The 24,840-nt window shown below is 38.2% G+C and overlaps 1 protein-coding gene across 11 annotated transcripts in view; it reads right to left on the bottom strand.

The window, feature by feature from the left end:
• SLC10A7 (solute carrier family 10 member 7) overlaps window positions 1-24,840 on the bottom strand; it is a 311,758-nt gene that overhangs the window by 166,136 nt on the left and 120,782 nt on the right. The window contains exon 5 of one of the 11 annotated variants that reach the window (XM_088827988.1): window positions 1,651-9,762. The exons of 7 other annotated variants lie outside the window; for them this stretch is intronic. Coding sequence is in view for 1 of the 4 variants with exons in the window: in XM_055405228.2 (XP_055261203.1) it covers window positions 13,085-13,474 (390 nt within the window). In the remaining 3 variants the exon portion in view is untranslated. Of the gene's footprint in view, window positions 1-1,650; window positions 9,763-11,020; window positions 13,475-24,311; window positions 24,327-24,840 lie in introns of those variants that run through there. 3 more of the 11 variants (XM_055405228.2, XM_088827990.1, XM_088827989.1) reach the window with 3 other exon arrangements.

Raw genomic sequence — 24,840 nt, 5'->3', positions numbered from 1 at the left:
CCCTGGGATCAAACTTGGATTTCTGCCATTACATGCAGTTTCTTTACCAGCTGAGCCACCAGGGAAGCCTGTAGGCCTGTTTAGACTGAAATAAAAATTTAGATCTACAAAACTATACAAAAGAATAATGAACACACACACACATGGGTGCGCAAGCACAACCCAAAATTATTATACTGAGAGTGAGCTGAAGGTGTGATACACTATTAATACTTCACATGTGAGTTGAGTGAAAGTCGCTCAGTCCTGTCCGACTCTCTGTGACCCCATGGACTATACAGTCCATGGAATTCTCTAGGCCAGAATACTGGAGTGGTCTTCCCAACTCAGGGATCAAACCCAGGTCTCCTGCCTTGTAGGCAGACTCTTTACCAGCTGAGCCACAAGGGGAGACCACTTCAGTGTGTACCTCCTAAAAAACAAGGACTCTCCCCTATGTAACTACAGTGTATGTGTGTGCGTGCTTAGTCGCTTCATTCGTGTCCGACTCTCTGTGACCCTATGGACCATGGACTGCCAGGCTCCTCTGTCCATGGGATTCTCCAGGCAAGAATATTGGAGTGGGTTGCCATTTTCTTCTCCAGGGGTATAACTACAGTTCAGTTCAGTCGCTCATGCTAAATCAGGAAATTATCTTGATAATAATATTACCATCTACCATCAAATCCAGTCCCATCAAATCTTACCAACTATACCAGTCTAGAATTATATATTTCACACTTGGTTGTCAGGTCTGCTTCTCTGGAACTATTCCTTAATCTTTCCATGCTTTTTCATAACCGTGGTATTTTTTGAAGTGTACAACCCAGTGATTTCAGTTTGCCTCTGTTTGGGTTTGTCTGTGTCACTTTCGTGATTAAATGCAGGTGAGGCATTTTCACAGGAATGTGTCTCAAGTGACACTACACTCTTCTCAGTATACCACATCCAGCGGCAATGATGTCTGTCTGCCCCGTTATTGGGGATGTTCACTTCGCTCATTTGGTTTAAAGCTGGTGTCTTCTAGGTTTCTCATCAGTGAAGTTACTATTCCCTGGTTAATTAAAATACTTTGAGAGTACTGCCATGCTCTTCCTTTATTAAGTTTCATGAGCTACTTTTAACCCCCATGGATGATTCATGCCTAAATCAATTATGAGTATTACTTCTACAATAGTTGCCAAGTGGCAATTTTCTAATGCCATCATTTTTTTAATTTATAAAAGTTCATAGCCTGGGATTCTTCTCATTGATTAGCTTATTCACTTATTTATATCAATATGGACCCTTGGGTTCCTATTTTATTCAGTGTGGTATACGCTTTCACTATCATTATTCATTTTGATGCTCAAATAATTATAGATTTATTAGAAACAATCTAGAATTATTATGTCCTTTCAGGTCAGCTCCTGTGTAACTTCTGACATGGCCTCATGACTTTTTTTTTTCACTTGTTTAAATTGGAGTATAGTTGATGTATAGTTTACATGTTATAGGTTTGCAGAATAGTGATCCACAATTTTTAAAGGTTAAATATTCCATTAATACAAAATAGGGACTCTACTCTGTGTGCTGTACAATATATCTTTGTAGCTTATTTTATATATAACAGCTTATATCTCTTAACCCCTCACCCCTACCTTGCCCCTTCCTCCTTCTCTCTCCCCACTGGTCACCACTAGTTGGCTCTCTATATGTGAGTCTATTCTTTTTTGTTGTTATATGCTTCAGGTTGTTTATTATTTTTTTTCCCAATTCCACATATAAGTGATACCATACATTTCTGAGCACTAGTTATCCTCAGTTTATTCATGTCCTCATACCCCCTGCATGCAATCAATATCCTGGCCCTGCCAGCCTTGAGGGCCTCCTCAGTCCTACTCCCACCCAAAATCTCAACCTGACCACTGACTCACCCTCTTGGTTCTGACCACCCCCTTAGTCCTGGATCCACAGGTTACCCCAGCCCCGGCTGCCTCAATAGGAGGGAAGGGAACCCAGTTTATCTTTTAAAGAAAAATACGAGGCAGAAAGAAAAAGCCAAGGAAAAGAGGAGGAATAGGAGGACAGGAAGAAGAACCCAGCCTCACTCTTAAATGCTTATTTGTGAATAATCTCGGGCGGGGGCAGGGGGGCACAGGGCGCATCACTTTCCCACAGCACTTGGAGATACTCCATTGTACCTTGTCTTCTCTCACTGCTTTAGAGAAGTCTGCTGCGAGACTAGCTGTGGTTGCTGCTTTAGAAAGCTGTCTTTTCTCTCTGATTGTTTTGAAGATTTTCTCCTTGAGCACTAACAGCACGAACTTGGGAGCTGGATTATCTGGGTTCAGATCTCGGTCTGGCCACATAGTAGCTGAGTGACCTTAAGAAAATTTAGTAACTTCTTTGTACCTTATTTTCCTTTTCAATAAAATAATTGTGAGTTACAATCCATAAATAAGTGAGTTAATATGTATAAAAAGTTCTTAGGAGATAATCTGGCACAAAATGACACTGTATAAGTGTTTGCTAGTACTACTAGTAATGGTTGAAATTGCAGTGGTCTGTACTGTACTGAAGTTTAATTTTGATTTATTTATATTTACTTTACTTGGGACTCAGTGAATTTCTATCTAGGATTATATCTCACTAATTCAAAAGAATTCTCTCTTTCCAGAACCCCAATCTGAAACAAGCTTTTACACTAATTTCTGGGCCCATAAAAATAGTCTAAATTCATATCTCAGAACCATCTATAGAACAGGCTTGGAATTTCCATTGTTCACAAGATATTCTTTTTCTTCCATTCAAACTCCCAGCCTAGGACAACACTATCACTTATCTAAGCCAATAAGTAGGGTTTTTTCTAGTACTTCTTTCACTGAAGGGGCACTTCTTAGGTTCCCAAATTTATATAATGGTCTCGGTTCTAGCTAACTGTCTTGAATATGCCCAAATTACATTTCATGTAGGTGCATGGATTTGTTGTTGTTGCTGTGTCCGACTCTTTTGCCACTCCATGGGCTGTAGCCTGCCAAGCTCTTCTGCCCATGGGGTTTCCCAGGCAAGAATACTGGAGTGGGTTGCTAATTCCTTCTCCAGGGGATCTTCCCGGGTCAGGGATTGAATCCGCATCTCCTGCATTGGCAGGCGTATTCTTTACCACTGAGCCACCAGGAAATACTTAGTACCTAAATGTGAAGGTCTGTAACATTCTTACATGTACAACTTTGGCATTGATGATTGTCCTTTTGACAGAAATTCTGAGAATTGGAACTGACCGGTTCTACCAAGAGTAGGCTGAACAACAAAATGGTTTATCATTGTGGAATCTGAAGAAAGATGTAAGTTCAAATCTTGACTTCATCACTTAATAACTATCAATGTGGGGGAGAGAAGAACACTAACCCTTTAAGTTCTGGTTTCCTCATTTATAATATAGGAATAATAATAGCTACTGTTAGGACAAATATAATACAAGCATCACTTCAGATCAGTTCAGTCGCTCAGTTGTGTCCGACTCTCTGCGACCCCATGAATCACAGCACGCCAGGCCTCCCTGTCCATCACCAACTCCCGGAGTTCACTCATGTCCACAGAGTTGGTGATGCCATCCAGCCATCTCATTCTCTGTTGTCCCCTTCTCCTCCAGCCCCCAACCTTTCCCAGCATCAGAGTCTTTTCCAGTGAGTCAACTCGTCGCATGAGGTGGCCAAAGTATTGGAGTTTCAGTTTTAGCATCAGTCCTTCCAAAGAACACCCAGGATTGATCTCCTTTAGAATGGACTGGTTGGATCTCCTCACAGTACAAGGGACTCTCAAGAGTCTTCTCCAACACCACAGTTCAAAAGCACCAATTCTTCGACGATCAGCTTTCTTCACAGTCCAACTCTCACATCCATACATGACCACGGGAAAAACCATTGCCTTGACTAGACGGACCTTGGTTGGCAAAGTAATGTCTTTTTAATATACTACCTAGGTTGGTCATAACTTTCCTTCCAAGGAGTAAGCGTCTTTTAATTTCATGGCTGCAATCAGCATCCGCAGTGATTTTGGAGCCCCAAAAAATAAAGTCTGACACTGTTTCCCCATCTATTTCCCATGAAGTGATGGGACCAGATGCCATGATCTTTGTTTTCTGAATGTTGAGCTTCAAGCCAACCTTTTCACTCTCCTCTTTCACTTTCATCAAGAGGCTTTTGAGTTCCTCTTCACTTTCTGCCATAAGGGTGGTGTCATCTGCATATCTAAGGTTATTGATATTTCTCCCAGCAATCTTGATTCCAGCTTGTGCTTCTTCCAGCCCAGCGTTCCTCATGATGTACTCTGCATATAAATTAAATAAGCAAGGTGACAATATACAGCCTTGACGTACTCCTTTTCCTATTTGGAACCAGTCTGTTGTTCCATGTACAGTTCTGACTGTTGCTTCCTGACCTGCATACAGGTTTCTCAAGAGGCAGGTCAGGTGGTCTGGTATGCCCATCTCTTTCAGAATGTTCCACAGTTTAATACAAACATAATATCTACTAAATGTAGATATTATGTTTAGCATGGCTCCAAGTCCAGGGCAGCTTTGACAGCTGGTATTACTATATGCAACAATAATAAATAAATAAAGATTGATTGATTGATTTGGCTGCGTCAGGTCTTAGCCGCGGCTCGTGGAATCTTTATCGCATCGTGTGGGATCTCTGTGGCTGTGCGTGGACTCTCCAGTTGTGGTATGAGCTCAGCAGTTGAGACACATGAGCTTAGATGCTCTGCAGTATGTGGGATCTTAGTTCCCTGAACAGATATTGAACCTGGATCGTTTGCAAGGTGGATTTCTTCCACTGGACCACCAGGGAAGGCCCTGCCATTATTATTTTTAAGTGTTTCTGTTATTATTTTTAAGTGTTTTCAATTTTGCTTCACACTGTAAAATTACCATCTAAAAAGATTATATCTACATACACACCTACCAAGAGTGTGTATTTCTAAGTCTTTCCAGTCTTGCCAATAATAGGTCTTGTCAATCTTGTTCAACTTTCCTAATTTTATAGATGGAAAACATTTTCATTTGCACTGATTGGCAGTGTGGTTGTACATCTCCTAGGTTTAGTGCTCATCCATGGTGGTTCCTCTGTGAATGACCGTTAAAGATCTTTGCTCATTTTCCCCCTGGTATATGTATTTGTTTCTTGTTTATCTGCAAGAATTCTTTATACTAAAATAAAAACATCCTTAGGTATATTTTTCCTGGTAGTTACAATGAACAAACTGATACTGAAAGCACTTTTTAAAAATTTTTTTACAGAGGATGAATTCACTGACATATCACTCTGAGAATAAACCGAAGAAGAAGTCTTCAGTGATGAACTTGCAGTGGTATTGGTTATTACCAGTCTTGCTTGCCAGACTCATAAGAAGATAGCATATGACCTCATCTTTCTTTCTAAGTAAGACTTGACTTCATCTTGCCTAATCAGCACAAAATTCTGTTTCTATAGGATGTCCCAGAAAACATAATTTAAAAAAAAAAGGAGGCCTCGTTTAGCATATTAACATGTATAATTACTTAGGATACGTTCAGAGTGTACAGGAAGATCTGATACATCTTAATTTTTCTTTTGCTTGAAAATAAATTCACCCCAAGCTTTCAAAAATTACTTTTCTGTCCCTGCTAGGTAGCTCCACTTCTTATATTTCAAGAGAGTTTCAAGAATTTCCTTCCATCTTCCCATTTCCAGATCTGGCATCTTGGTCCAATTTCTCCTTACCCATGCCATTCATGATTTGATAGATTTCTATTTTGCAGGCCAAAGAGTCCTAATCTTTCACTTTGTCCTCATATGTCAATTCCTCTTCCCTTCCTCCTACTCCTCTGATCATTTTATAATGAATTGGTAACCACAATAATGAAATTTACAGAGAAAACTAAATTTTGAGATGCTGCCATAACTAATGGAGTCAGAGAAATGATGAAAAGAGCTTTAATGAGGTTTGAGGTATGGTTGGAATATTACAGATTGAAAATCAATTTGGAAAATGCTGTTAGCTTCATCCACAGGAGGGAATTTACTTAAACACACACATCTAAAATGGTAGGAGTAACTTTGAAGGCAATGAAGAACTGAGAATTATTTTATAATAGAGAAAAAGAGGTTTTTTTTTTCTATCTATTTATCGTCTATTGTTATTTTGCCATGATTAAAGGTGAGCTTCCCTTGTGGCTCAGCTGGTAAAGAATCCACCTGCAATGCTGGAGACCTGGGTTCAGTCCCTGGGTTGGGAAGATCCCTTGGAGAAGGGAAAGGCTACCACTCCAGTATTCTGGCCTGGAGAATTTCATGGACTGTTTAGTCCATGGGGTGGCAAAGAGTCAGACATGACTGAGTACTCTCACCTCACCTCAAAAGTCTAAGTAGGTAAATGTCAAAATACGTTGGGTATTCAAATTAAGGAAGGACTAATAAATAATTTTCGGAGAAGGCAATGGCAAGCCACTCCAGTACTCTTGCCTAGAAAATCCCATGGATGGAGCAGCCTGATAGGCTGCAGTCCGTGGGGTCGCTAAGGGTCGGACACGACTGAGCGACTTCACTTCACTTAATAAATAATTAAGCATTTAACTATTTTAACTAGTTTACCCTTAACACTACATAATGTTGAAGGTAAAAGAGTTTTATGGCTTCTTCACAACATCACATACAAAAACACTGCCTCATTTTGGTCATCTCATACAACACATTTTATCTTCCTCAAGAGAAAAAACTGAATTTTGTGAACTCTGAACTGATGGATATTTTACAGAAAAACATATCTTTACCATAAAACCATTTATGCCCTCTACTGCACGTAGTGTAAAGCACCATATACATCAAAGAGAAATTACTGCTTAAATAGATTATCAGGTCGTAGAACAATTAGAAGTTGCAGTTCTCTTAAAATAACTCTAGTGAGGCCTGGAAAACTGCTTCAAGTCTGGGCTATTTAAGCATTCAACAGATTTTCTGTTTTTAATCTTTGAAAATTAGATGAAAGCTATGGCCTTTCTCTCTAGAAAAATCCACATACAATTACAGAATACGCTTTGAGTATAAATTCTCAGAATGTACTAGGACTCCAAGTCTCCAGGCTAAAAAATTCTTTCTCTAGAGGAAATTTGGTTTTTAGGACTATCACTAAATATCTAATATGCAAACCAATCAGTTTATACCTTAGGCACTCCATCTATTTCTTTTGCAGCATAGAAGAAATAGAGCTTCACTGTAGGTTTCACCTTATCCATAAACTCTTCATTAGTGCTTTGCAGAATAAAGCCTTGTCAGCCTCTAAAACTCACTACTGATGCAGCTTCTACCTGATCTCCATTCTCAACCACAGATAATTTCCAAAGAGAGCCAGACTGACTACACTGGAGACCTAATAATTTGACAGTAATTGAGCCTTTGCAGTTTGACATGTAAGCAGCCAATGGCCACTGATCTGCTTAGTGCCTGGTTCCTAGGGTCCTTCCTAAAATGCTGCTCTGGTCTCTCATGTATAAACTCGGTTCATTTTGGTGATTCTTTACAAACTGCCAGGATAACTCAATGTATGCAGAAGTCATATTATCACAAGTGAGGCTGAGTATGCCTGAAAAAAAGAAGTCAACTTTCTAGCTCCAAGTCTCTTTCACAGCATATATACAAGTTTCACTATTAAAGGGGCGGGGGAGGTGGGGTAACTTCCAAGAGTAACAGATAAACATTTATTCAAATCCAAACACAATATATTCCAAGATTAAATATAATTTATTGAAGCAGACAGCTATTGTGCCAGACTCTATAAATGGGCTACCTAAAGGCCACTCTGTCCTCTTATGTGCTAACAGAGCTCTGTTTTCTTTAGAACAACATGTCTAATCCTGAATGTGACTCATGAGTAGTTCAAACTAGTCATTTCCAACCAATATGAGTCTTTTTTGTTTTGTTTTTCATTTTTTTATTTCTTTTTTTTTTTAAATTTATTTAATTGGAGGCTAATTACTTTACAATATGGTATTGGTTTTGCCATACATTGACATGAATCCACCCCAGGTGTATTTATTTTAGTTGGCTGTGCTGGGTCTTTGTGGCACGTGGAATCTTGGGTCTTCATTGCAGCATGCAGGCTCTTTAGTTGCAGCATGAAAACTCTTAGTTGCAGCATGTGGGATCCAGTTCCTTGGCCAGGAGTCGAACCCAGACTCCCTGTGCTGACAGCACGGAATCTTAGCCACTGGACTGCCAGGGAAGTCCCACAAATACTGAGACTTAAATGTCCCATAGATAGAGAAGATATTCACTCCCTGACCCAGCTCTCAGGGCAGAAGGGCAGGACCTAGAGCAGCAGGAGCAGTCTTTTTGCCCCTAGCATGGCACATTTCTTACGTGTGTCATGAAGGGAAGGGGTCAAGAGGCGCAGGTCTAAGCCAAACTCCGTTCCCTTTGACACCCTACTTGTCTCCTTTCCTTACAGCGAGCAGTAACCCTGTGATTGAGATCAGGCCAATGAAATATTAGAGCAAGTCTGCAGAGAACCTCTTGGGAATGTTTGTTCTTACAAAGGGCAGAAATGAGAAGAAAGCTTCCAAGCAGTGTCTTTCCCCTTCCATCCCTACCTTGAACAAAGGCATGGTGCCTGAAGCTGCAGCAGCCATCTTGCTACCAAGGGGTCACAAAGCATGTATGCTGAAGCCTTTTGTGTTTGGAGCCAAAAAAAAGATATCTTAAACCTATATATTTGCACAGACAGAGTCAAAATTTCAGCAGTTCTGAAACTGAGTCTCCACAGAGGAAGGAAGGAAGGGAAGAAGGAAAGAAGAGAGAAGGACATCTGTTGTTCCTAGCTTCTTCACCTTTAAAATGAGGCATTTCTGTTTTCCTGCTTATGTGGAGGAGGAAAACACAAACATGGTAACACAAACATAATAAAACCTCTTTGGGTGTCCTGAAGTGCTCTGAGCTCACAAAAAGCGGGTGTTTTGACACCAATATCAGTCTAGTACCAGTGTAGCACTCTGTAGCAAGGTCAATCAACCCCTGAGACCAAAAAGCAAAATGAACCAAAATAAGGGTAGAAATAATTCCATGAATTGTGGTATTTTCCCTAAAATGAAAGTCTGCTTAAAATTATGTAGTAAATGTTTAAAAATATCTCAGCTCTACCTTTTAAAAATCAAGACCCTTCATTATAAGATGAGAGAATAAACGGTTTATTTTTCTTAGACCTTCTTATCCAGTAAGGAATAAGGGATACACATGCAGGCACTTAAGAAATACTTCATGGTAAGGTTGATGGTAATGACAATCTGAAAGCCACTTTCACATTTATTTGTCTTCAGCGGCTTTGATGATAACAAACATGAAAAACAAAAACAATTGCCAGTTTCTGTTGTTTCATAGTGTCCCTTAAACCTGTGAGTTATCTGTTCTAAGATTTTTTTTTTTTCCCATACAGAAATGTAAGTCATTCACTTGCCGGAATAAAACTTACAAAATGAAGTTCATTTTGCTTGTCAAGTGCAGATAAAAGGAAGAAGGGGAAGAAACAGTTTAAATGTAAAAGGCACCTTTTCCCTAACTCCTGAACTAGTTCACACAATGCAATGAATAATTGAACTGCCTGAAACTTCATATGCGCAGAACGCTGCATGCAGACCAGCGGCATTTTCACTTCAAATTTGTATAGTCTTTAGTCAACATGCTTCATCTGCATTTCTAACACCTGCTTCAGTCAGCTGTGAAGAAGGCTGTTATCTCTGTGGCTGTCTTTCATCTTCACTCTGCCCCTCTACCAAAAAAAAAAAAAAAAAGCATGATAGAATATAATTACTTGGCCCAAAAGAGATGGGAGGAACTCACATGATCTCTGAAAGGTATTTTCCTTTATCTTATCCAAAAATAATTTAAAAACAAGTTACTAATCATCATTCCTCATTGTACGCATCTTTAAACATTAATTAGGTATAGCAAAAGTAACAGCATCGTTATTTCTCTGCAATGAGTATCTGTCTTAGGAGCAAAGGAAAGTTAAAAAAAATTAAATGCGATGACTGATAAAGTCATTTGTAACATGTTTCTTCTAAACTTATTATTGTGCTGTTATTAAAATGATACTCTTGTGTAAAATAGCTAGACAGTGGGGAGCTGCTGTCTAGCACAGCTAGGTGCTCTGTGATGACCTGTCTAGCAGAGTTGGGTGCTCTGTGATGACCTAGCCAGGTGGGATGGGCAAGTGGGAGGGTGGTTGGAGGGGGAGGGGATATATGTATACATAATAGCAGATTCACTTTGTTGTACAGCTGAAACTAACACAACATTGCAAAGCAATTATACTTCAATTTCCCCTCAGAAAATGATACTCTCTAGTTTAGCATGCATAAGGTGACCCAGGTTAGTTTTGTATAAATCAACATCAGTCAAATTTGACTATTTTTTGTCAGCTACTCACATTATTCGTCCTGTATTAAACAACTTCATCTGGATGATTTAAGTAAAAAACTTAAAAGAACAAGGTTCTCTCATAAAGAAATTATCTTAGGAGAGGAGGAAAAATGGGGAGTAGTTGAGGAAAGAACTGGACTAAAAGGGAACATTTTCTGCTTTATCATTATTCTATTTTCCTTCATAACTAAAATTAGAATGTGATTATTTCATCTATTGTTCCTTTCTGACTTGAATGTAAACTTCATCTACAAGGACTATGCCTGACTAATGTACCACTATATTCCTAATATCTATCTTAGTCCTAGACATACAGTTAATACTAAGTAAAAATTTCTTAAAGAAATGAATTTAAAAATTTTCTACCAGACTGAACAGAAAGGGATCCTGAAGGACCATTTGAACTTCTCTACTTCTTTACTGAAAACAGTAAATAGTGAATAGTTGAGAAAACAATAGAAATAAATTAAGCAACTTCCAGAGAAAGAATCATTTAATAATTCAAAGGATATTCAAACTTTAGGACTATGTCAAGGAAACAAAGCTAAACTTTATGAAAAAACAGATACATGGGAAATCCCATTAAAAGGAAGGAATGTGCGTCAGGATGCAATACTACAAAGTTCAAATTATAAAGTATTTTAAAAGAAAGACACTTTCACTGCCTTCCATAACTTGAACTGCCCTCTGGTTTAAAACGAAACTCCTTCAGCTTCATGATATAATGGAAAGTAGACTGCATGAGAAATAATAGGGAAACAATGAGTTTCTTCTCATTGCCGGCTAGGGAAGTGTGGACAAACCAATGGACTCTTCTGATGAAAATAATAACAGCTAGTTTTTGTTACTCACTAAGGTGACAGAGAATGAGATGGCTGGATGACATCACCGACTCGATGGACATGAGTTTGAGTGAACTCTGGGAGTTGGTGATGGACAGGGAGGCCTGGCGTGCTGAGATTCTAATACACCATCTCATTTAGATTTAAACTCAAAAACCTTTCAATGGCCCACAAAAGCCCCAACCATATAATCTGGCTCCTTTTACATTTCTGAACTTATCTCTATTGCCCTCCGTACTCTGGCTCTTTTCCTGTCTGGCCCTTTGCACTTTGCGTGCATTCTCTTTGTGCATAAGTGCATACTAAGTCACTTTAGTCGTGTCTGACACTTTGCAACCCTATGGACTATAGCCCACCAGGCTCCTCTGTCCATGGGATTCTCCAGGCAAGAATACTGGAGCGGGTGGCCAGGCCCTCCTCCAGGGGACATTCTCTTTATATAGACACTATTTCCCAAAATATTCTCATAGCTTCCTCCCTCACCTGCTTCAAGTTTCTGTTTAAACATTCTAAATGAGACTCTCACTTATCACCTTTTAAAAAACTGCAGTCTTTCTAGTTCTTGTCTTTCTCCCTTCCTGCTTTACTTTTCTCCATTTCCTCAATATGACATGTAAGTAAAATACATAGATTTACAGCTAAAATATATAATACAAACTACTATGTAACAATTATACGAAATACATCGTTAGTCACAAATCTATACATTTTAGTTGTCATATGCTCTCACTAGAAAGGTAAGCTCCATGAGTGTTTGTCTGTTTTTTACATTTGCGTAGACTCAGTATAGAGTATGTGCTCAATAAAGTATTCACTGAATGAATGAACTAGAGACACTCAAGTATGTTTATAAGGAAGCTGCCTTGAGGGTGAAGAAGGCATGGGATGGGATGAAGCAGGAGTCAAGGTACAGATCATACAGGGTCTTGTAAGTCATAAAAGGAATTTTGGTATTTATCCCAAGAGATATTGAAGGATTTTAAGTAGGAAAATGACAGACCAATTTAGATCGTTCAAGATCATGCTGTGCTGTGCTGTGCTAAGTTGCCTCAGTTGTGTGAGACTCTTTGCAATCCCAAGGACTGTAGCCCTCCAGGTTCCTCTGTCTATGGGGATTCTCCAGGTAAGAATACTGGAGTGGGCTGCCATCAGAGAATGGAATTGTAATATTCAGTCGCTGAGTCATGTCTGACTCTTTGCAACCCCAAGGACTACAGCACGCCAGGATTCCCTATCCTTCCCTGGGTTTACTCAAACTCATGTTCATGGATTCGGTGATACCGTCCAACCACTTCATTCTCTGTTGCCCCCTTCTCCTGCCCTCAATCTTTCCCAGCATCAGGGTCTCTTTCCTAGTGGCTCAAACGGTAAAATAACTCTCCTGCAGTGCAAGAGACCGCAGATTCAATTCCTGGGTTCTGAAGATCCCCTGGAGAAGGGAATGGCTAAACACTCCAGTACTCTTGCCTGGAGAATTCCATGGACAGAGAAGCCTGGTAGGCTACCGTCCATGGGGTTGCAAAAAGTCAGACATGACTGAGAGAGAATGGAGTGGAATGGGCCAAAAAAAATTGGAAAAATTCAAAGCAACTTTCATTTCCAGGGTTAATGCATGGTTTCATGTTTCTTTGTGCGAGGATGTATACACCTTTAACACATGCTGATTGTGAAAAGAATGCATTGCTCACCTTATCACAATTATATTTGCAAATCTCCCGACACTATTTCTCAAAATTTTAATGTTTCTTAAAGATTTTTATTGGAGTATAGTTGCTTTACAATGTTGTGTTAGTTTCTGCTGTACAGCAAAGTGAATCAATTATCAGTTCAGTTGCTCAGTGGTGTCCAACTCTTTGCAGCCTCATGGACTGCAGCACGCCAGGCTTCCCTGTCCATCACCAACTCCCAGAGCTTGCTCAGAGTCATGTCCATGGAGTCAGTGATGCCATCCAACCATCTCATCCTCTGTCGTCCCCTTCTCCTTCTGCGTTCAATCTTTCCCAGCATCAGGGTCTTTTCCAATGAGTCAGTTCTTCGCATCAGGTGGCCACAGTATTGGGGTTTCAGCTTCAACAACAGTCCTTCCAGTGAATATTCAGGACTTATTTCCTTCAGGATTGACTGGTTTGCATCAGCTATATGTATACACACATTCCCTCCTTGTTGGATTTCCTTCCCATTTAGGTCACCACAGAACATTAAGCAGAGTTTCCTGTGCTAGACAGTAGGCGCTCATTAGTTATCTATTTTATACATGGTATCAATAGGGTACATATATCAATCCCATCTCCCAATTCATTCTATCTCCCCTTTCCTTCCTTGGTGTCCATATGTTTGTTCTCTGTCTGTGTCTCTATTTCCTTCTGAATAAGCTCTGAAATGAAAATGTACTTACATAACAACTTTTAAGAAACTCTAATTACTCAGCCCCCAGTGCATAATGTAGTCAGTACTTTGAGCCTGCACAAAACATATCTCTGAACAAGGTACATAAAGGTTATGAGGAGCCTAATTTTCTGAGATTCTTTCAGCTATAAATTTGGCTAAGAGCTTGGGTAGAACAGGAAAGAAGATAAGTGAGAGAAACACTGGTGATTTAACCTCCAGTGTTCCCTTAAGGACAAACATTTGTCACCTTGACAGCAAGGTGAAAGGTTTGCAGTGAGTGTGCTTATAACAGGGCTCACCCCACTCTCTCCTCCCCGGAGACCAGTGATTTCCAACCAGGCATGATCTGAACAGATGATGCTGCTGACGATGAGCCACGGGAAAGGCCAGCGGAGGAAAAGGGGTTGAGACCCACATAACTCAGAGTCTCAAACTGAAATGCTACTCCAGGGACCACCACAAAGAATTACCATTTGCTGCTCTTCTTCCTAAGGTTCCACTTGAGGCTAGAGTAATCAACCCTATAAATTATCACGGAACATTCTAACAGTGTCCAGTGTTAACAGCCTGGATCCCATTGCTAATAATTATGAGCCTGTTATAAAGCTGAAGTAGGTCCTAGACATATATATCTCCACTTTCTATACACATCTCTCAATTCCTAATTTGAATATGAAAGTCTGCTGCAGGCTTAAATCAGGTGCTAAAATGAGCCTGATTTTTACTCTGAATGAATACGCATAACCCAAATTAGCATTAATGTCATGACACCTATGCATCAAAAAGAATAATAGGATCTCTGTTTTGGTCTATGAGCTAAATTGTTTACACTATTTTCAAAGTGAAATAGGCAGAGATATTTTGAAAGCTGAGTACTTCTTAAAAAAAGAATTAAAGACACTAATGTATATATTAAATTTATTAATTTTGTATTATTTAATTTCAGCAATCAGTGGCATCTCTTTATGTCTCCCTTTGATGAATGGAACTTTGGCTGTGATACTGCTTTACACTTAGAAAGAAGTGAGCTGAAATCACTATAAAATCAAAATTGAAGCTATTATCCATCCCATTTGAATATGTATTCATTACCTAATCATCACTGACTCAAAGTACTGTCAGATGGGCCAAATCATTTTTAAGAAAAAAACAAACTATAACCCAATGAACTCAAACAATTAATAGAAAAGTAAGATTTTTAAAATGTACGAAAAGCGTATGGGAGTGAAGAATCTTTATGAGTTTAAGATCCATGTATTGTCCATTCACAAAGGGAAAGGAGATTCCACCCATATCTATCCCGGACACTAGCCTTTGGATGCCCCAATACCATCATATAACTAACAGGTACCAATCCAAACTTAATCACCTCACTTAAAATTATTCCCTTGCTTAAATTCCCTGTTTTTCTTTGCAACACCACAGCTTTAATCCTAAAATCTTTGAGTCCCCTGCCTATGTTCCTTGCATTTCCTGGTATTTCTGCCATAAAGATATCCCAAACACTTTCATGAAAAACTGGACCAGGAAAACAGTGAGCTGAGTTAACCGCTGAAGCTGAGAGATGGGTCCTCACCATTCGTTAATATTATCTGATCTGCCTTGCACAAATTTCAGAGTCTCTAATTTAAAAATGTTGTTAATGTTTTTAAAGGACCATGCTGCTAAGTCACCTCAGTCGTGTCCGACTCCTTGTGACCCCGTAGACGGCAGCCCACCAGGCTCCCCCGTCCTTGGGATTCTCCAGGCAGGAACACTGGAGTGAGTTGCCATTTCCTTCTCCAATATGTGAAAGTGAAAAGTGAAAGTGAAGTCGCTCAGTCGTGTCCGACCCTTAGTGAGCCCACGGAGGTTCAGGCAAATATTAGAGACTAGATAAAAAGTCTCAATACAGGATTATAGTAGAGGGTTTTGGCCATAGGGATGAGGAGGGTCAGGATGTCTAAAATTAGCTAGATAATACAATAATCATAGCAGCTACCACTTATAATTCTTGCTAATGTGCCAGACACCCTGGCTAAGCATCTCAGAAACTTGGTCTTACTGAATCAATTTAACAGTGCTTGGAAGTAAGGGTTCCTGGGTTCAAAACTTGGTGATGAGGCTCCTGTGTCAGGGCCTTCATATATTAGGCACTCCATTAATATTAGTTGTCTAAGTAATTTAATAAATGGCTAAGAAAAATGTTCCTTTTTCTTTTGTGTTTGTGGTTCTTTCTCTGTCAGAAAATTCAAAGGCTCCAGCCAGGGCATTCATCACTCTTGGTTTAGAGTGGTGTACATCAGTCTTTCATGTACAAGCTCAGCGACAAGCACACTGCTGCCAGGCCTCTATTCCTAAGACACCATTTCCAGTGGGGGTATACTCCTAGAAGATGCCTCAGTCATGTCTCACCAGGTATCAAGTTCAAGTTTTGCTTCCCATTCAAGGCTCTTCATGAACCTGTCTCACATAATTTCCACCAGTCACCAACAAGAACTGGCTCAGTCTAGTAAACATCTCTTTTTACTTTATCTTGCTTACAACTGACCATTCATTTACTCATTACATATTTTTTAAGATTTTTTTTAATGTGGGCCATTTTTAAAGTCTTTATTGAATTTGTTACAGTATTTCGTCTGTTTTTTATGTTTTGATTTTTTGATATTGTGGCCTGTGGAATCTTAGCTTCCCGCCCAGGGATTGAACTCCCACCCTCTGCACTGCAAGAAGTCTTAACCACTGGACCACCAGGGAAGTCCCTGTTCATTACATATTGACCATCTACTATGTACAAGGCACTGTATTTGCCATTGCTGTGCTTCGTTGCTCAGTCATGTCTGACTCGTGGCGACCCCATGGACTACACAGGCTCCTCTGTCCATGGGGATTCTCCAGGCAAGAATACTGGAGTGGGTTGCCATTCACTTCTCCAGGGGATTTTCCCAACCCAGAGAATGAACTCAAGTCTCCCACATTGCAGGTGAATTCTTTACTATCTGAGCCAACAGGGAAGCCCAAGAATACTAGAGTGGGTAGGCTATCCCTTCTCCAGGTGATCTTCCTGGCCTAGGAATCGAACTGGGATTTCCTGCACTGCAGGCAGATTCTTGACCAGTGGAGCTCCAGGGAAGCCCGAATTTTCCATTACATCTACATAAAGAAAGAGAACAGTGAGCATACCAGGCCCATCCCTGCCCCTGCAGGCCATATCCACTCTCAGGCTGACCTTCTCTGTTTGGGTTGTTCTCGATTTTCCAGATCTTACACTGAACATCCTCCAGGAATCCTTTCCTGATCACTGCCCTCTGGTCCTGCTCCCCCTTTCTGAATTAACGGCACCACACATTTAAGCACCTGACTGTATTTTTCCTCGTTTTTCTCCTAGTATTTTACTTCTGCTTGTCTCATTTCCTCCATTACACTAAGTCCCTTAAAGAAACTGTGTCTTATACTTTGCTTCATCACCTGACTGAATGTAATTCAGCTGAATTCAGGGGTATGGATATGTCCTTAAATAGCTTTTGGAAAGAGCTTAGAATACTAAGTCAAGCTAACTACAGACCAAGATCTAATTTATCCTTGCAAACAGAGATATAAGAAAATCTCCAGGGAAGGCACAGGTATATAAGGTATAGTTCTGTAAATGAAAAAAGAGGAACAAAAAATTTCTCCTATATGGCGTAACTGTTTCCCAATCATGTGTGATACTTTATAAGTTCTATGAAATGTCAGGTTTTTTTTTGTTTGTTTAATTCACGTGTTTTGTAGAACATAATTTGGAGACCATACCATAGGGCAAATTTAATAGGGCTCTGCTAAGACGTCAATAATATTGATAAAAGTAAATGAGGTCTTTACTTATTTAACTTTTTTAAAAGAACTGTTTTCAATGGAAGCAAAGATTAATATTCTATATGTAGAGACCATTTTCATTTTTTATATAGAGAGACTATTGTGTGTATATATGTATCTTTCACGTTTACTTTAAAAAATATTACTATAGCTTAATCATGTGTAAAAGTGTAACTAAAAAAGCTAATAAATGAATTTGTAGATTTCTCACATCAAACACATCTTTCTTTCAGAAATTCATCTTCAACTATGACAAATATTAGACCAGGCCTTATACCAGGTTTCATCTACAAGATGCTAACATCATAACTCATCGTTAACTAAGCCTACCAGAAAGACTTTTGCATACAGAATTAGTAAGATCTCCTTAGCCTTAGTCTGGAATGAATATCACCATATTCTCAGATTCTGTTTATTCTGAAAGACTTCCTCTCATACCATCCCTTCTGGGAAATAGTCCCAATCGTCCATACTGTAGCTATTCTTTTACATGGACTTTTTAAATATCTGATTACTACAGCATAAGCCCTCTGAGAGCAGGGTCCGTGCCTGGAGACCTCTTGGTACTTCTCCCAGCAGTTACACTGAAACCACTGCCTTGAAAGTACTCAATAAAAAATGACCTTTTCTAAAGATAAGAACAATTGTATATAAGAATATGAATGAGTAAACATTTATTTGAGTGTAGGTACATACACTCCAAGAAGTTATTTCACAAGTCTACCAAGCACATAAAAATTCCACAGGTAGAAACTATATATGGGGTCACAAAGAGTTGGACACAACTTAGAGACTGAACAGCAACAAATATGTATACATATTTGCATTTTACTTATCAAAAAATCCAAAATTTGAAATCACTGACCACGTTAAAGTACTATGTACAAAAGAACAGTCTTATTGAACATAATCTTTCAAATGTGCAGGGGGTGAAAGCAGATTTTTAAAAATTCTACGATTTTCATGAGAACAGGCACTCTTAAACACAGAGGAAGGCACACAAGTTAAAAATAAAATCATTTCCAGGCCTTGAAAATGCATTGACTTTCAGGCACCTAGCTAAAACATTATGCTAGTTTCCAAAGGACAGCTCTTTATTTTCCTGGCATTGTCAGCATTTCTAAATGAGCTTTCTTAATTTAACAAAATAGCGACTTTCAACAGTGTTGAAAAAGAAAGAAATCTACCATTTCAAACAGTCAAAATTATAATACAACATCTAAAAATGTTTTGGCTTTACATGAGTTTTCTTCTAAGATTTCAAAGTAAATAGTCATCTCATTAACTGAAGGAGAAGAGCCAATGAAATTCATAAGCACTCTTTAATAAACAGAGTACTTAACCAACTATTAACAACAACAAAATCCCTGTCCAGCTGAACATGTGTATATGATCAACTTCAAATTCACTAGAGAAGATTGGAATAGTAAGTTTGGCTATACTGAAACAAATAAACAAAAATGAAGATGCATAAAGACATCAGACAGCAAATTATATTAAAATAGATAATCGCAAACTATTTTGTCAATGAAACATCTCTTTATCATTGTCCAGTAGAACTTTCTTTTTTTAAAATTTTTTTTTGTATGATAATCTTTTTTTTTTAACCTTACAGTATTATATTGGTTTTGCCATACGTTGACATGAATCCGCCCCGGGTGTACATGTGTTCCTCATCTTGAACCCCCCCTCCCACCTCCCTCCCCATATCATCCCTCTGGGTCATCCCCGTGCACCAGCCCCGAGTACTCTGTATCATGCATCGAACCTGGACTGGTGATTCATTTCACATATGATAATATACATGTTTCGATGCCATTCTCCCAAATCATCCCACCCTTGCCCTCTCCCACAGAGTCCAAAAGACTATTCTATACATCTGTGTCTCTTTTGCTGTCTCGTATACAGGGTTATCGTTACCATCTTTCTAAATTCCATATATATGTGTTAGTATACTGTATTGGTATTTTTCTTTCTGACTTACTTCACTCTGTATAACAGGCTCCAGTTTCATCTGTCTCATTAGAACTTGTTCAAATGTATTCTTTTTAATTGCTGAGTAATACTCCATTGTGTAAATGTACCACAGCTTTCTTATCCATTCGTCTGCAGATGGACATCTAGGTTGCTTCCATGTCCTGGCTATTATAAACAGTGCTGCGGTGAACACTGGAGTACATGTGTCTTTTTCAATTCTGGTTTCCTTGGTGTGTATGCCCAGGAGTGGGATTGCCGGGTTGTATGGCAGTTCTATTTCCAGTGTTTTGAGGAATCTCCACACTGTTCTCCATAGTGGCTGTACCAGTTTGCATTCCCACCAACAGTGTAAGAGGGTTCCCTTTTCTCCACACCTTCTCCAGCATTTATTGCTTATAGACTTTTGGATAGCAGCCATTCTGACTGGTGTGAAATGGTACCTCATTGTGGTTTTGATTTGCATTTCTCTGATAATGAGTGATGTTGAGCATCTTTTCATGTGTTTGTTAGCCATCTATATGTCTTCGAAATTTCTGCAATGATAAAAATGTTCAACATCCTGCCTGCACTGTTCATAACAGCAACTAGCAGTCACATGTGGTTACCGAATCTCTGAAATGTATGACTGAGGAACTGAACGCTTTTTAAATTTTAACTAATTAAATTTTAAACAGCTGCATGTAGCTTATGACTACCATCTCAGTCAGTTTAACTATATAGATGATACAAAATGGGATTTTATATTTGTATTTCTTCCCTCTCTGAACTTGGAAATAAAGGAAATGCCTTTACAGAATAGACAGGCAAAATCACTTTAAAATATTAGGCTGGTTTCAACATCAGCAAGATTTCACTTTAAGATATGGTAAATCTATAAAAGGGAAAACCAGTCGACAACGGAAGCAGTAAGAAAGTACCTTAAAGAACACCTACTTAAGAACCATCTAGGAAAGAAGACTCTTGGATCGAGGTGATGGACCTGTCTGTTTCCAAGGGCAACATGATCTTGATTTTGGAGTGAGACACATTCACTTAAAACAGCCTGATAGAATGGAACTGGGAGTCCTCTACCTACGTCTCCTTCCTCTAATTTCATTCCCACCAAGAAAACTTACTAAAACATCTTGTGTGAATTTAACCATGAGGCAAGAAGGCATCAACCCAAGTGTGTAAGCACTTCTCATAATTATTTTTCTCACTCTCAATTAATAAATTAGCAATTTGCTAGATATCTGAGTGTGATTAATGTGAGTTCATTCCTGCAAGCTGGAGCCACAAAATCAGTTTCTGTGCCACAAAATCAGTTTCTGAAAAAGGACCATACTAATTTTACAAATTATATGTCACCTAGGATCTCTGGCATTGAGGAACTCAGTGTCTTAAAAATGGATAATTCAAATAGACAGTGAAAAAAAATAGTAATACTACTGGGTATGGCTCTGCTTAGGGGTGACGTTAAGCCAAGAAAAAGCTTAAACCAAGAAAAGAGATCTCAGATCTTTGAAGCATCAAAGGTGTGATTTACAGCAGAGACAGAAAAACTTCTTTTAAAACTATATGGCAAAAAAAAAAAAAAAAAAAAACCCACACATACACAAAAACTATATGGCACCCAACTTCTTTAAGGAGAAAAACTTCACCTTCTATTAATAGCTTGTTTGTATTTTTATAACACAATCAAAGTATGTGTTAGGTGACTCACTAGATACAGCTCCCATGTAGAAATGAAAAATTAACAATATCTAGGAAAACTAAGCCAGATGTGCACAATGCTACTTGAGGTTTTCATCAGGTTTTCATAAATTTCGTTTATGAAATTTTGTCACTAATAAACGCTTAGTGATTGTGGCATCATGTTGACAGAACTTGGGGGGGGAAAGGCAAACATGATGGAAGATCCATTTTAAGACTGATGATTGTTGGCATTGCTCCTTAGAGAGATCTCGATGCTACTTTTCAAATATACCTTGAAACTTCACACACACACAAAAACCAGCATTCTGTTACAAGAGGAAGTATTCTCCTAATATAAATACTTTCTACTGTTACACACTTAAGTCTCTTCTTAAAACCACTTGTCTGCACTGGTGGAAGTTTTTTTTTAAAAGTTGGAAATTTAACCTTTTGACTTCAACAACTGTTTGACTTGAAACTACATGAAATATGGATCCAAAATTCTATAGCGACATAATGATACAGAATCAGGATCCAACCATCTTTGAAGGAAAACACCTATGAATTAAAGGAAAAAAAAAGCAGGAAGTCTTTACATACATTTCTCATGCTTTTCATTATTTCTACTCATTTTTTCCTCTTTAAAGAAGTCTTTAGATGTTAACGAAGAGCAGAAAAAGTAACATACAAGTCTACATGTTGGTGGGTGTGTGTGTGTAGGGGACAGTGAAAAAGAAATAATCTTTCCTATTGCTGATTTTATTTATTGAAAAACACTGAAAATCTCTCTGTTCTGCTCCAAATTTGTATACCTCAGCAGACACTGATTAGGAATTCTAAATGGTTTATTAAGATACTATAACAAACATAAATGGCACAAATGTATTTTTTAGGTTATCATAAGAAAATGGAATCAGCTCTCTCATGAACAAATCATGTCTGATTAACTCTATATCTCTTCCTCTAGTATCTTAAAATTCTCTTTTTCTCCATTATATAGAGGTATAACTCACTCTCTAATGCTCCTCTAGCCAGGCACACCTTCAAGATTTTCTATATCTCATTTCGCAAGTTTTAACCTCTGACAAGATAATAAAACCAACATCAAAGCGATATTCCGAATCATGAACCTACCAAGATCAAGTGCAGATGGCTGTAACATGATGCTTCTGAAGAAGGAACTGCACTAGCTTTCACTTGCTATAATATCATATTACAAGTTCAAGCTATCTGCTTCCTCATCATCACCTTGGCTTTCTTTCTTTTTCCTTTTTTGGCTATTTCTATTTCCTAAGTACTTCTATTGCCTCTCAGATACAGACAATCTCAGTTTTACATAACATTGAATTGGTTCCTCCATTTTTCATACTTCCTGTATTTTTACTTCTTCTCTAGGATATTACACAATTATTTTTCAGCATTGTCTAGAAATTTAATTCTCATTTGTCAATTTAATTATATATTTCACAAGTTGCTAAAGGATAAACTTCAATGATAAAATCATTTTCCTTAATGCCCACAGTACAATAAATCTTTTAAAACCTATATGATGGCAATCACTTATTATATTCTCTTATATATAAATCTCTAGCTCTTTTAAATATATATATAATAATCAAACAGCAATTTTTCATGGAAGAGTTTCTGATATTTAAAATAAATTATTTGAATGATAATAGCATATGGGTTGGTAATGTATTACATAGAGACAATCTTCCCTAATCTACCCACAGGGAGTTATTAGTAGAAAATCTCACAAATTATCCAATATCAAATTTAGATGTGGGAATGAATCTGAATCTGCATTCTGAACCAATACTGTGAATGTAAAGCAACACAGAATTCTATGGCTATAGCATATGTTTTATTAAGACTAAAAGCTAACAATTTAAAGCCATGTTAACATAAGTAAGAACAATTTGGTGGATAAGCAATTAAAGTGATATTGGAATTTTTGTCAAACTAATTTAACATGTAAGTGTAATAATGAGCATGCATTTAAGTGTATAATAAATATATGTTACAATTTTAGATACATGAAGAAGAGAGGTTAAAATAACATTCATTGAATGATTTATATTTATTCATTTGACAAATACTTTTTAAGTGCTTACCATGTGCCAGGTACAAGTGCTACAGACAGAGAAGTGAACCAAAGCACCTCCAAAAAAATACCTGCCTTCATGGAGCTTTTATTTGAATAAGTGGAGATAGACAAGAAAAATAATAAACAATTGTAATCATAAGAAGAGAAGTATTTTAGAAAAAATAATAAGAACAGGACCACAGGCAAAGCCAAAGGTGGGGAAAAGATCAGAATTTTAACTGTAACTATATCAACCAGTTACAATATGGATGGAAAGTCCCAAGAGCTAAATTCCATAAAAGTTAAATCCCAAGAGCTAAATAACCATAAAAGGAAAGTTAGAGAACTTGCTGGAAGGGTCAGATAGCTTTTGAGAGATGGATAAGATACGGAAAGGATGAGAATAGTATAAGCAAAGAGGTGGGAGCCCCAGATGTTAGAGGAGAGGGAGAAGAGTGAATCAACAGTTAATACGGGAATGAAAGAGGATGCCAGAGAGAGGGCGCGAGGGGTTGCACTGAGCGAACTCCAGAATGGCAGCTGGCTGGTGGGCAGGTGAGAGCCACTGAAGGCACCGAGGCACAGGAGTGCCTACGAAAGCAGTACGTAAGGACAGCTTATTTCAGGTGACACAGAGGATGGGGAGAAAGAGGGTGAGCTGCATCGCCTGGGCTCCTGAGAATAACCAGAAGCACAATAATGTTAAACATTACCCTAAGTGAATGGATAAAAAGAAGAACACAAGCCTTCAAATGAAAACCTAGAAACACTTGAGAAAAGAATTACTTGTAAGATTATTGCCTGAGTAGTAAAAAACACTGACCACTAGACCAAGCACTGTTAGGGTAAAACTATAAATACAGTGGGCATCTTTAATTTAACTACCCTATTTGCTAGAAACATCACAGAAAAAACTACCCAGGAAAAGTAAACAAGTATGTGATTCTTGAAAATGAAGATGTATAAACTGTAAACTCAGAGTATGACCATCAGTGGACATGTAAAATATGAATCAATATTCATGAGTCTGGAGATCTGTGACATTTTGCCTTTAATTTCCAAGAGCCATGTTCTTATCATGAAGAGATCTTGTTCCCTGATGACTACAGCCTGTTCAAGAAAAGTTAAAATCAAATTGATCAAGGTTTTTTAAATCATACATTTTATTTCTTTCAAGTCTTCTATTATTTAAAACTCTAAGAGTGCTATTCGCCTTACTCAATAATCCTCCAGGTAGAAACACTTTGCTGTTAATGTTTCTGAATATTTGCAAATTAAATTGATAGAGATCAAAAGGAGGTTTCTATAATTTTCAATCACTCTGCTATGTACGTCTCCAATTTATACTTCAAAACAATACTTTTACCTTAGGTAATTATATTAATGTCATGGGTAATATCCTAAGACAGAGAAATAATTTTTAACAGTCATGAATACTGATTTAATTATTTTCAGGGACAAGCATATATGTCACTATGTAGATATGAGAGTGTCAGTACAAAGATGGACCCACATGGGGAAAAAACAACGGTAGGGACAGTCACATCAGAAACTGACCTCTTTGACCGATGGTATCTTAATCAGGTAAAATACTGTCAAACTGTTGTTTGTATTTATTGAACCC

Source organism: Moschus berezovskii, chromosome 19 (assembly GCF_049115385.1).
Source record: "Moschus berezovskii isolate FMDL1 chromosome 19, NW_MosBer_1.0, whole genome shotgun sequence".
NCBI classification, from domain to species: Eukaryota; Metazoa; Chordata; class Mammalia; order Artiodactyla; family Moschidae; genus Moschus; species Moschus berezovskii.
The sequence above is the reverse complement of the archived record's forward strand: the minus strand, read 5'-3'. Positions and strand labels throughout refer to the sequence as shown.